An 11,667-nucleotide genomic window follows, 5' to 3' on the forward strand; every position below is an offset into this window, starting at 1 on the left:
AGTCTACCCAAACACACCTTAGGTGACACTGGAGAACCAAGCCTTCTTGCCCAGGTCCCACTTGTGGCTGTGTCAGTCAGCTGCTACCTGTGAGAGGGCAAACATTTTAAATTCAGACTCCATTTTAGAGAACTTGACCTCAGACAAACTAACAGGGAGATACCTAGCTTTAGTTTCCAAGCTACCTCTCCAAAAAACCGAGCTTAGCTCCAGTCTCTAGGTTAACCACCAACAAAAACAGTGTAACTCCCGGTTATTCCCCCATCAAACATGCATCCCCAGGTTACAAGCCCATCCCCAGTCTAACGACCACCAATGCAGAGGGAAGCAGACATTAAGTATATGATATAACTTCGAGCACCAGACAATTATGTTAAGGCCATGGTATCTTTCCAATTAGATGCATGTAAAATTACTCCCCACTTGCTGCTTACCATAGAGCCTTACCCCAAAAGATATTCAGGGCTCCTCATCACCAAACCTGTCCTGCATGATGTGGTGTGCTGGCCAGAGCTAGCTCAAATAAAAAGGTCTTACTGTGATTACATTGGATAAGCTCCTGTCTGTTTTTTGGGGATTTGCTAACATTTCCCTGGCACTACACCTGGAAGATCCCATATTTGCACTGAGAGCTTGGGTGTCACTGTCTTTGTTAGTTACTGTGGTCCTTTGAATAAGATGACCCCCATATTCTTGGTCATTTGAAGACTTAGTTCCCAGTTGGTGCTGTTTGGGGAAGCTTAGGAGGTGTGGCCTTGCTGGAGGAAGTATGTCACTGGGGGGCATGGTTGGAGGTGTGAGCTCTCAGCTGTTCCTGCTGCCATGCCTGGTGTTTGCTGTCATGATGTTGATGGGCTCTTAACTCCTTGGGACCCTAATCCCCAGATATACCTATAAGTTTTCTTGGACATGATGTTTTATCATGGACACAGCAAAAGAAAAGTAACCAATACAGTTCCATTTTGTGTCACTGTGGCTTAATATCTGACAAGACACAGCTTAGGGCGAAAGGGTTTATCCTGGCTTCTTGTAGTCCCTAACACTAAATCTGTCAAAGTGACAGCAGGCCCTTTCTTCTTTTTTTTGTTTTTGTTTTTTGAGACAGGGTTTCTCTGTGTATCCCTGGCTGTCCTGGAAGTCATTCTGTAGACCAGGCTGGCCTTGAACTAAGAAATCCGCCTGCCTCTGCCTCCTAAGTGCTGGGATTAAAGGCGTGCGACACCACTGCCTGGTGGGCCCTTTCTTCCTGCTCCAGTGTACAGGCCACCTCAGTAAAATGTCCCACAGGAGCTGTCCAAAATGGGGCTCCTGTTAAAATGGCAGCTCCACTACATCTCCTCAGCCTATTGGCATCACAGGAGCTGTCCATGGCAGTGACATCTTCTGTCCTGCTTCAGCCTGCAGCCTTGGTGAAACACCACCACAGGAGCTGTCCACAGTGGCAACACCTCTTCAGTCCCATCCAGTCCCCAGCAGACCCACATAAATTGCAGCTCAGAAAAAACCCAGCTGAATCTGTGAATGACTTCCCACTCTAATCCATGGGCCTGATGCCATTGTAAAGGGGGTTAAAAAAAAAAAGCTAGCAATCCCTGAGTAGAAAAATCCCATGATAGTGACATGACTCAGCCTGCCAAGGGTGTATGGGAGGAGCTAGACTTCTTTTATAAGCAACTGGATCTTAGACAGAGTGTTCTCTCTCTCTCTCTCTCTCTCTCTCTCTCTCTCTCTCTCTCTCTCTCTCTCCCTCAGCTTGGAAGAGCCTCTATGGAAGGAGCTCTGGGTAAGTGATGGGGATTTCCTCTTTGGGCTTGCAGGAACAACAGAAAAGCATCTGGCAGGACATAGGTAAAGCAGAAATCTAGGAAAGAGAGGTAAGAATAACTCTTGGGTTTGGAGGAACTCAACAAAAATGTAGACCTGCTCAGAAGAACGGCACATAGACATTTCTAAAGAGCTGGTAGTTTAGTTGTAGAGTCAGACTTGTCATAGACATCTATATGGTTAAGAAAATAGTTTTCTTGTTGAGCTGACTGGTTTTTACCTCAGTTTATGCCGCCGGTGTCTTTAGTGCTATAAATATTAGTTAATTTAAATGGTTACAGGCCTATGACAAGGACTTTGGTCTCCTGCAATACAGAGTCATCCACAGTGCAGAGCAACAACAGGCTTATGAACAGGACTTTAAGACAGGCTATGCTGACTAACACATCCTGCATGCCCAAGTCAGGGCTGCAAGCCACAAATTCACTGAGCTTGGAATGGAGATGAAGAGACTTCAGGGACTTAACTCCATAATACAAGATGCTAAAATATAAGATATTCCAGGAGTATAAAAGGTTCAGGGGGCGGTACCCAAGTTACAGGAGAGAGAAGCATTCCTATTCTTGAAGTGGAAACTTCTAGTTTCTTAAGAAAGAACTGATGTTTTCTGAAGTAGACATGTGAGAGGACACATGGTGTTTAGAAAGAATATAAATAAAACTCAGCAGACAGTAGATGAGGCTGCATGGTATTGGTAAACATTACCATTGTTTATTGGTCATTGTTTCTTGTGACTCCATAGAGAGAAATGCACCAAAAATCTTTTGGTGATGTGCTGGCAGCTTCTTGCTGCTTCTGCAGACTTGGGCTGATTGGCAGAGTGAAGTGCAAGTTTCTGGATATGTCTGCTGATACAGACTTGTGGGGCTGTGGAAATCCTGGGTGTTCGGCCACGCCACCAGAACCCAGAGACCTGACATGAGGTCTCCATACAGTAGGTCACGCGAGGCTAACAGGTCTCGTATTACATATTACCTAGAAGCCCCACCCACTTCCAATATAAGCAAACCCTTTCTGACATTTTTTTGGGAGAGCACGCCATCCAGACACATCGCCATGTCAATAAATCTGGACTCCTTTAACTCTACATGTCTCTTGGAATCCTGGACTCATTGTGTAAGTCAAGACTCGTGTGTGCCCCTGTCTGTGAGGCAGGACGGGAGAGGGAGAGAAACCTTTTCTGCCCGTCCTGGTGCTCTCTGCACTCTAGTGGGCCGAGGGACACTTTCTCCTGACAACATCGGCAGTGCATCTCCTCCGCGGGGACCCTGGCCTGCACTGTGTCCCGCGTGCCCGGAGTCTCTGCTCCTGGGACCCTGCGGCTGTCTATAGCTTGTGGATAGTTCGCTCGCGCATGGCTGGCTCCATCAGCAGAGGGTGTAGCCAAGTCCCGCCGCCAGAGACCCTCACGCGGGCATTGCTCAACACAGACTCAAGTGGAGTTTTGCTAAGACAGACTCACATGGTGTTTTCCTGAGGCAAGACTCATGTAAAGCAAGAGTCCTGTGCATGTAGCCACCGGAGCTGCCTCACGTTCCGGGGGCCACTTTGTAACAGCCCATTCTGCTGCTCCAGTCTGCGGGCCAGGGCCCAGCAAGAGAGAGAGTGGGGACAAGAGATGCAGAGAATGGAGACAAGACAGGGAGTCTGATCAAGTCTTGTTTATTGGAAGGAAATCCTGGGTATTTATACCCTTTACCATGTGCCTTGCCCTCGTGGACAAGCACAGCTGAAGGCACTATGTCATGTGCCTTGCAGCGTGGATATCACGTGTGCCTAGCTAGCAGTGAGGAGACCATGTGTGCCTTGCAGTTGGCAGCACTAAACAGCAAAACAAGATATGTGAGAGAAACAAGATGTTTATCAGAGTGTGCTCAGCTATTGCAGGCTGTTGAAAACAAGTCTCTTGTCAGGATATATGGCTTGAGATGGCTGCAAAGATGATAGCGCTTTTGGCTAGGAGTTGGCTCCCAACATGTGTGGACACATGATGTTTGGAAGAATTATAAATAAGACACAACAGACAGTGATGGCTGGCTTGCACAGATGACTTTGCAATGCTCTGTTGATCTCAAGTCTTCATATTCCCTGATCTTTACTTCCTTGAGAGAGTCTTGCCAGAGAATGCCTTCTGGAATCCCTGGTGGACCTGGTATCTCCTGCAGACTTGTGCTGATTTAGTGGAGGCCTGGCAGTTTCTCCTGGGTTGTGCCACAGCTGATGATTCATGTCTGCTATCCTGACACTCACTGACCTGGAGTGCTGGTATCCTGTCAGTTGGTGACTAAATTTATCCCAAGGAACTACTTCTAAACAGCAAAGACATGAGCCTCCCGGCTTCTTCTGGATTGACCTGCTCTTGCTTATTCTTGTGAACTGAACTGTTGATACCCTGACAACACACTCTGGATTTGCTCCAAAGACTCATTTCTAAAGATTTTTTTTTTTATTTATATGAGCACACTGCAGCTGTCTTCAGACACATACTAGAAGAGTGTTTGAAATCACATTACAGGTGGTTGTGAGCCACCATGTGGTTGCTGGGAATTGAACTCAGGACCTCTGGCAGAGCAGTCAGTGCTCTTAACCACTGAGCCATCTCTCCAGCCAAAAAGACCCATTTCTAAACAGGTCTGCTTTCCTCCTATCCTAATAACATTTCTGTTCCACTTCTTCTGGTGGGTGGTGGGCTAGAAGGGAGATAAAGCATTGAAGAACCCTTATTAAAAATAGGTTTTGAAAAATCTAAGCCAATTATCTTAGCTCTGAATGTGTTCCTGAGAGATGAACAGACAGATCTCACCAAATACCTGAGAACCCTGGAAAGGACACTGAAAAGAAAAGGAAGCAGAAAACACAACAGGGAGTGCCAAGGGCAGCACAAGACTGCATCATTAGTAGCTAAAACAAATGGATGGAAGGAAATGTTGTGTGACATATCTTGTGCACCCCGCACATCGAAGGATCCCCACTGGGGTCTCTGATCTTTATCCCTGGTAACACAAAATCCTGGGAACAGGAATCAGGGTCTCAGGTATAGGATGTGACCTGTTTGTTCATCTCTCATCCCTGTGTCCTTGTGATCACAGACTCTCAGAATGTGCTTCATAGTGATGGAGAGAGCAGAGCCCAGAGGTGACACAGGGAAGGAGTGACACCATCAAAAATAACAACAGACTGACTCCACCTGGGCACAGCCCTCTTCACATTCACACAGCTCCCACAGCCTCAGCCTGTCTAAGCAGATACACACAGCTTAGTGACACTGATTCTGGAAGGTTCTCCATGTGCCAATTATTTCTTCAAAAAAACTCTAAGTGTTCTCAATCCATGAAATTAACAAGCAATCAACGCTCAAGTCAAGATGTTAACAATCAACGTCACCTTAAGATTCTTATTCTCAGTGTGGAAGTGAGGAGCTGCAGCTCAGGGCAGCATGGAGCTGACAGGATGCAGATGTCCCCCAGTGTTTGGCTGGATCAGGAGGGCTGGCTGTGGAAGGGAACACAGGCAGTGCAGGGACAGGGTCCTGGTGTGCAGGGCAGGCTGGACTACACAGTTCTTCACATTGAGCCCATAGGATCACAGGGAACATCAGACACTGTTGTCTAAAGAGAACTGAGGGCTCTGGATGTCACAGGAGAGACCTAAACACACTGTCTGTCACTCAGTCCACTCCAGGCTGCTGTCTTCATGCTAGAGAACAAGAGTCATGAACCATCACTGTGAAGTCAACATCCCAAAACCCCATGGATCACTCACAGATGATACTGGAAGTCCCTAAAACCCAATCATGTCCACATTGCTCCATCCCAATTGGACCCCATAGTGTCACCATTACAATCTGGGAGAGACATATCAGAGCTCTGGGAGCTTACCATGCTTAGGGTAAAACAGAATATGTATATATGTATATGTATATGATGTATACGTATATGTATATGTGTATCCATATCAAGGTACAACTGAGGGCCCCAGAAGGTTTCTCTGGAGGAGCTATTATGGATTCCCAGAGCACCCATCATCCCCAGCTTCACTGCAATGGCCTTAGGACAATCCTGTCCCCCACACTAACCAGGAGCTGGAGCATAGTCCCTTCCTCTTCCACCTGTGAGAAGAAAAGCTGTGAGAGTCCAAGGAAGATCTTGACACTAGAATTTTCCAGAACTGACAGCAGACCCAGTTGGAGACAGTAGCAATGCAGGGTGTGGATGGATTTTCCATTAATGAGCAGAGCACACTTCAAAAGGAGGCTGAGAGAAAACTCAGACCCTGCCCTTTCTTACCTGCATTTCTCCTTCTCATCACAAAAGCCACCACAGCTCCAATGATGGCCACAGCTCCAAGGACAACCAGAACAGTAATGATCACCATGTTAGAGTCAGTGGATGGAAGAGGCTCTGAAAAAAACAGGAGCAGGAAATGAAGGTGAGGGTCATGACCCCAGCTCTCAGCCCTGACCAGCTCAGAGTCTGCAGAAGGCTCCAGATTTCCCTGACCCCAGCTCTGCACCCACACACTTCTTACCCCATCTCAGGGTGAGTGGCTGAGACAGCCCCTCATGGTACACATGGCAAGTGTAATTCTGCTCCTTCCCAAGAGGAACCACCACAGATGCCCACTTCTGGAAGGTTCCATCCCCTGAAGGCCTGGTCTGCACAAGCTCCATGTCCTGGGTCAGCTCCTCTCCATTCAACTGCCAGGTCAGAATGATGTCAGCAGGGTAGAAGCCCAGGGCCCAACACTTCAGGGTGACATCACCTTCAGATCTGGGGTGATGGGTCACATGTGCCTTTGGGGGATCTGTGTGGAAGATTTAAGCAATCCCACAATTAACAAGACAAACTGAAATCTACACAAGACACAGCTAAATCAATGATGACACTGAACTATGTGTCTGTTTGAACACTTCAACTTTCATCACACTAGTGACCAGTAAGTAGAGCTGGTCCCCTCAGGACAGAACTGTACATTTTCCTGGGGGATTCAGAAGCTAAGAGGGAATCCACATGAGCCAGTGTGTCAACATGGTTTTCCTTATGTAATGTTTTATATCATGAGACAGGTAGTGAAAGAATGGAAGATAGAATGAAAAATAAATAATCATCTAAATTAGAAATTAGAGCCATATGCTACTGGTAGGATGCCACCACTGAAACTCAACCACCGTGATCATCTTGCCGACCAGCATAACTGTCAATCCTAGTGAACAGCCATCACAAAGTGTGTAGCAGAAATGTGGTCAACGTCTGAGACTCAGCCAGAGAAAATGACTCCCAGCACCTGCCTCTAGTGTGACAAGGTACAAGTCTATTACACAGGATTTCAGAAGTGTGCTGTGAACCCCAGTGCACCTCTCCCTGGATCACAGTGTGCTCAAAGGGTGTGTGGATCTTCCCTCACTCCAGCCCTGGATTGCAAAAGACCCTGTCTCTCAGAAAATCCAATTCCTGATTCACTAGGGGGAGCACTGTAACTTGTGGGGGCAGAGGAAGAACAGGAGGCTTCTGGATGTTTAGTTCTGACAGGAAACAGTCTAAGCTCACAAGAATCTCTCCTTTAATGAGAACCCTGAATTAACTTGTGTAATCATTCAGTCTGTGGAGACTGATACAAATGAAAGGGCATGGAGAAACAGGATCACTCCAGTGCAGACAAAAACTGGCTAGAAGCAAAATAATGCCTTCAAAAAAAAGTAAATAAAAAGGAAGGTAAGAAATAAGAAAAAGAAAAGAAAAAAAGAGAAGAGAAGAGAAGAGAAGAGAAGAGAAGAGAAGAGAAGAGAAGAGAAGAGAGAGAGAGAGCAATTCCATAGTTTATATTCCTCCAGGGTACCCCCAAAAGGGCTCATGTGACCATTCACCATTGTAGGAATAAATAGAGTTGGGTTGTCAAAGAGATGCAAACCCCACAGACAGGGAGGTATCTGTGAGAATGTATTCTTTGGAAAGTTCTAGAAACTGAAGGAACCAGCCTAGTGTAGGGACTCCATGTCTCCTATCAGGTAAAGGAGACTTCCGGTCCTGAGGTGTAAGGGCTGACACACTCAGCATGATAGGAGTCAGTGTCCACAGACAATGGATGTGGGTACAGAACCAGGCCTGGGAGAGGCCATGGCTCACAGCAAGAAATTCTTTCCTTCCTTCCCTAGACAGACTGGGAACTGTCCAGGGAGAAGGCTGAACCCTGGGAGAGTCAGTGCAGTCACTGTGATGAGGATCAGGAGACCCAGGGACACACTCTCTCTTCTCTGAGACAGGGGCATCACCCCAGCTGAGGGTTTCTTCTTCCCCAGGACTGAACCCCAGCCCGAGGGCAGAGGGAGGAGCTGCCCGTGGCCCTGCACCTGTGCGCAGCAGCGTCTCCTTCCCGCGCTCCAGGTATCTGCGGAGCCACTTCAGGCACGTGCCCTCCAGGTAGGCCCTGTATCTCTCTGCTTCATCAGTCTGCACCCATTTGCGTCTGGTGATCTGTGCTGCCACGTCCGCTGCCGTCCACGTTTTCAGGTCTTCGTTCAGGGCGATGTAATCGCGGCCGTCGTAGGCATACTGCAGGTACCCGTGGAGGAGACTCCCATTCAACCCAATGTCACAGCCGTACATCCGCTGGAGTGTGTGAGAGCCTGCGGGACCCCGTGGTCAGCCCCGCCCATCCGCCCCAGCCCCACCCACCCGCGGACTTCTCCAAACTGAAAGGGAAACCGGTCCCCGGTCGGTTCTGCCCCCGAGTCCTGGACCCAGGACGTCTCAGGCCCCTGTGTCGGATGTGTAGGGATCATGACCTCCAACCTGGGGTCACTCACCGACTTCACTCTGGTTGTAGTAGCTGAGCAGGGTCCTCAGGTTCCTTCGGAACCACTGCTCCAAATTCTTGGTTTTCCGTGTGATCCCGTCCCAATACTCCGGCCCCTCCTGCTCCACCCACGGCACGCGTGGCTCGTATCTCGGATTCTCCGTATCACTGTCGAAGCGAACGAACTGCGTGTCGTCCACATAACCGACAGAGATAAACCAGGGCTCCCCGAGGCCGGGCCGGGACACCGCAGTGTTGAAATACCGCAGCGAGTGTGAGCCTGGGGGCGGTGTGTGGTGAGACTCCGACCTCCTCCCGGAACCCCGGGCGGGTGCGTGGGATGGGAGGGGAGCAGGGCGCGGGGCTCGGGACGCAGGTGGAGAAGGGGCGGAGGGTCCGGTGGGCGACGCGGGGACGCGGCTTCCCCGGTGCCGCCCCCGTCCTTCCCTGCAGACCCGGTTTCCCTCCCGACCCCGCACTCACCCGCGCGGGTCTGGGTCGGGGCCAGGGCGGCCGCCAGCAGCAGGAGCAGCGTGCGCGGTGCCATCATGTCTGGGACCTGGGTAGTCTGAGTTCGGCGGGCTGCCTGGACTCTATAACCCATGCCCACTGCAACGCTCATTGGTTCTCCAGGATCGCGTCACCCAATGGGGGTGAGACCTGCCCGTGCACCATCAGTGTCCAGGCAGAATGTCCTGACCCAGGTTAGGAGCAGAAGTCAAACTGGGGAGATGGGGAATCCCCAGCCCTAGGCTTCCCCACCCCTGACCTCACCGCCTGGAGACTAAGACTTTGGCTGAATCCTGTGCTGCGGACAGAGCGCTATTTCTCATGATGTCTCCGAGTTCTGACCCACAAGCTGTCAGGACACGAGGAGAGACCCACAGGCCAGACTCTCTGTCTCCTCTCCTCCACCCTTCCTCTTCTTCTCTTCAGAAGTCAGACCCCCGGACTCTTCTAGAAGAAAAGCCACTTCCGGGACTACAATGATGACACAAGCAGTTGAGGATGCAGTGGAGAGATGCTCCTCCTTAAAGCAGAGGCGCTGGCCTGCAAGCCCCACATGGACTTTATAGAGACCAATCTCTCTTGGCCTGCCATTGGAGACTCACATTGCCAAGCCTGAGTGAAGGACTCTCATCTGTAAAGAGGCGACTTTGCCTCCTCCCTCAGGATCTGTCGTTTCAGCCTTGGCCAAGACTCAGTTCTTCACACGAAATGTCTGTGGCTCCAGGTGAGTGTGTTTTTCAAGGATCTTCATTCCAAGTCCTCAGATTGTGTGGACCCGGGTCGTTGTCTCAGCACAGTAGACCCCTTGTCCACTAGGAAGAGACCCCTGTGGAGAGTACTTAGGACAAGGCAGTGATCCCTGTCCACACTGCACTTGCCCTGCGTCCCCACTTCCATGGTACAGTTGATTTAGTGACTCAATCACAGTAGGAGAGGAACTGTAACCAATTATATCACAGATTAGTGATGATAGTGTGACAGAAAGGATTAAATCTGTTACCCTGTCACTCCCTCTCTGACCTTCACTCACACTTCTGAGCTGATGAGGTGAAGGACATGATTGTCACAGTTCTGTGGGACAAGATAACCAAGTTGGCCCCACAGTTCCTCAGGCCTGTGCAGTGTGGAGACTGGAAGAAAGATGATTCTCATGCCAGAAAGGGCACCCTGGCATGTGGGTTTTCATCCGGGATCAGTAGTGTGGAGAAAAATTAAATTTATACATTTTTTGATTGTGTGGATATTGACCTGACCTCTTTAAATCACAGCCACAGGTAGAGATGGCAGGGACTTCTGCATATGGAGGTTCTTCGCTACCCATCATCCTCTCTGAAGTAGAATGGGGGTGCTGCCAGGTGCAGCCGAAATTCTCATGTTAATAAAACATTTTCAATGCTATATCCTCCTGTAGATCTCTGAGATTTTCAAAGACCACCTATCTCTCTATAGTACATCAGAATAGGCAAATGTTTCCTGTTTCTATCTATCTCCTATCGGGTCAACTTTCGAAACATCTACAAGAGCCTAAAGAAAGCTTATTTCTGTAATTAACACAACTAGTATCTGACATGTCCATAAGTTTGATTGACTGAATATCCACTTGCATTTCTTAATTAACTTGAACTGTTTGCGATAGTTTCTTTCAAGGATTAAAACTTTACATTACATTTTAAAATGAGTTACATGGGTATAATACCCTAAACAAGAGTTGTAGCATGTATACGGTATGTTGTAGCAAAACATAAGCTTTAATTTTCTCAATATACAAAAATCCAAACCAATGTAACATATGTGACACTAGTAGTTCATGCTCTTTAGTCTAAAAGCAGAGTCAACAATTTATTCTTTTATCCCATCATTCCTTTATAGTCCTGACGTGGAAACTTCTAGTTTCTTTGGAAAGTCAGTTATATCAAGGGATGGTTTGCTGGGGCACACATGTGAAAGAATGTTTTCCTGAAGCAGACACAGGTGAAAGGATGTTTTGATGCAGCAGACACGTGAAAGGACCTATGATGAAGGAGTATAAATATGACCCCACAGACAGTCAGAGATGAGCACTGAGCTTTGGTTTGGTTTGCTCTGCCTTGCTGTTCTTCACTAATGACATGCATGTATTGGTTTGCACTACATAGTTGTTGAGATCCACTTGTGGTAACACCAGCATTGAGAGAAACTCTCCAAAGAATTGCTCCTGAGGTTCCTGCGGCTTCTTGGTTGGTGAGCCTTACAGTTTCTTCAGGATTGAACTACAGTTGCTGGGTCAAGCATGGTGTCTGCCCTCCAGCAGGACTGGACTGAAGCTGCTGTTACCTGTGTGGGGTCTGCTGATCAAGAAGACTGGACTGCAGCTGTTGATTGGTATTTGCTGTTTGCTATGGGACTGAATGCTGACAAAGAAGATTGATCTTGACCCCAAAGAACTATTGTAAAGCAGGTCCACTTCCCCATATCCTAATAACTTTTCTTTTCCACTACCTCTTCTGGGTGGTGGGCAAAAGGAGAGGTTGAACATTTATTAAAGGAGGTTGGAAAAATTCA

At 48.3% G+C, this 11,667-nt stretch overlaps 1 protein-coding gene and 1 long non-coding RNA gene across 5 annotated transcripts; one reads left to right on the forward strand and one right to left on the reverse strand.

Annotated features, from left to right (window-relative positions):
• Window positions 1-5,191: 5,191 nt before the first annotated feature.
• Window positions 5,192-9,520, reverse strand: LOC114638025 (H-2 class I histocompatibility antigen, L-D alpha chain-like). Of its 4 annotated transcripts, XM_028786360.1 has the most exons (7): window positions 9,100-9,520; window positions 8,627-8,896; window positions 8,171-8,446; window positions 6,352-6,627; window positions 6,111-6,224; window positions 5,900-5,932; window positions 5,192-5,520 (listed from the first exon to the last, which is right to left on the reverse strand). In XM_028786360.1, exons 1-7 carry the CDS (start codon window positions 9,236-9,238, stop codon window positions 5,516-5,518), a joined length of 1,113 nt encoding a protein of 370 aa, XP_028642193.1. In that variant the 5' UTR covers window positions 9,239-9,520; the 3' UTR covers window positions 5,192-5,515. The 4 variants fall into 4 exon arrangements, 3 of the variants coding, with proteins under 3 accessions (XP_028642193.1, XP_028642194.1, XP_028642192.1); XR_003713812.1 differs by having other exon boundaries at window positions 5,900-6,224; window positions 9,100-9,519; XM_028786361.1 differs by lacking the exon at window positions 5,900-5,932 and having other exon boundaries at window positions 9,100-9,519.
• LOC114638026 lies at window positions 9,240-11,667 on the forward strand. Its single transcript, XR_003713813.1, has 2 exons — window positions 9,240-9,850; window positions 11,262-11,667. It is a non-coding gene; the product is annotated as an uncharacterized LOC114638026 (long non-coding RNA).

Source organism: Grammomys surdaster, unplaced genomic scaffold (assembly GCF_004785775.1).
Source record: "Grammomys surdaster isolate TR1022 unplaced genomic scaffold, NIH_TR_1.0 125504, whole genome shotgun sequence".
Classification (NCBI taxonomy): domain Eukaryota; kingdom Metazoa; phylum Chordata; class Mammalia; order Rodentia; family Muridae; genus Grammomys; species Grammomys surdaster.

Bases quoted from the DNA above. Each gene is read 5' to 3' on its own strand.
- LOC114638025 (XM_028786359.1), bottom strand. From the start codon at position 9,238: ATGAGCGTTGCAGTGGGCATGGGTTATAGAGTCCAGGCAGCCCGCCGA. The intron at 8,897-9,099 runs GTGAGTGCGGGG...CACCGCCCCCAG, and splicing joins CCCGACCCAGACCCGCGCGG to GCTCACACTCGCTGCGGTAT. The intron at 6,628-8,170 runs GTGCAGGGCCAC...TCTTCCACACAG, and splicing joins GGAGACGCTGCTGCGCACAG to ATCCCCCAAAGGCACATGTG.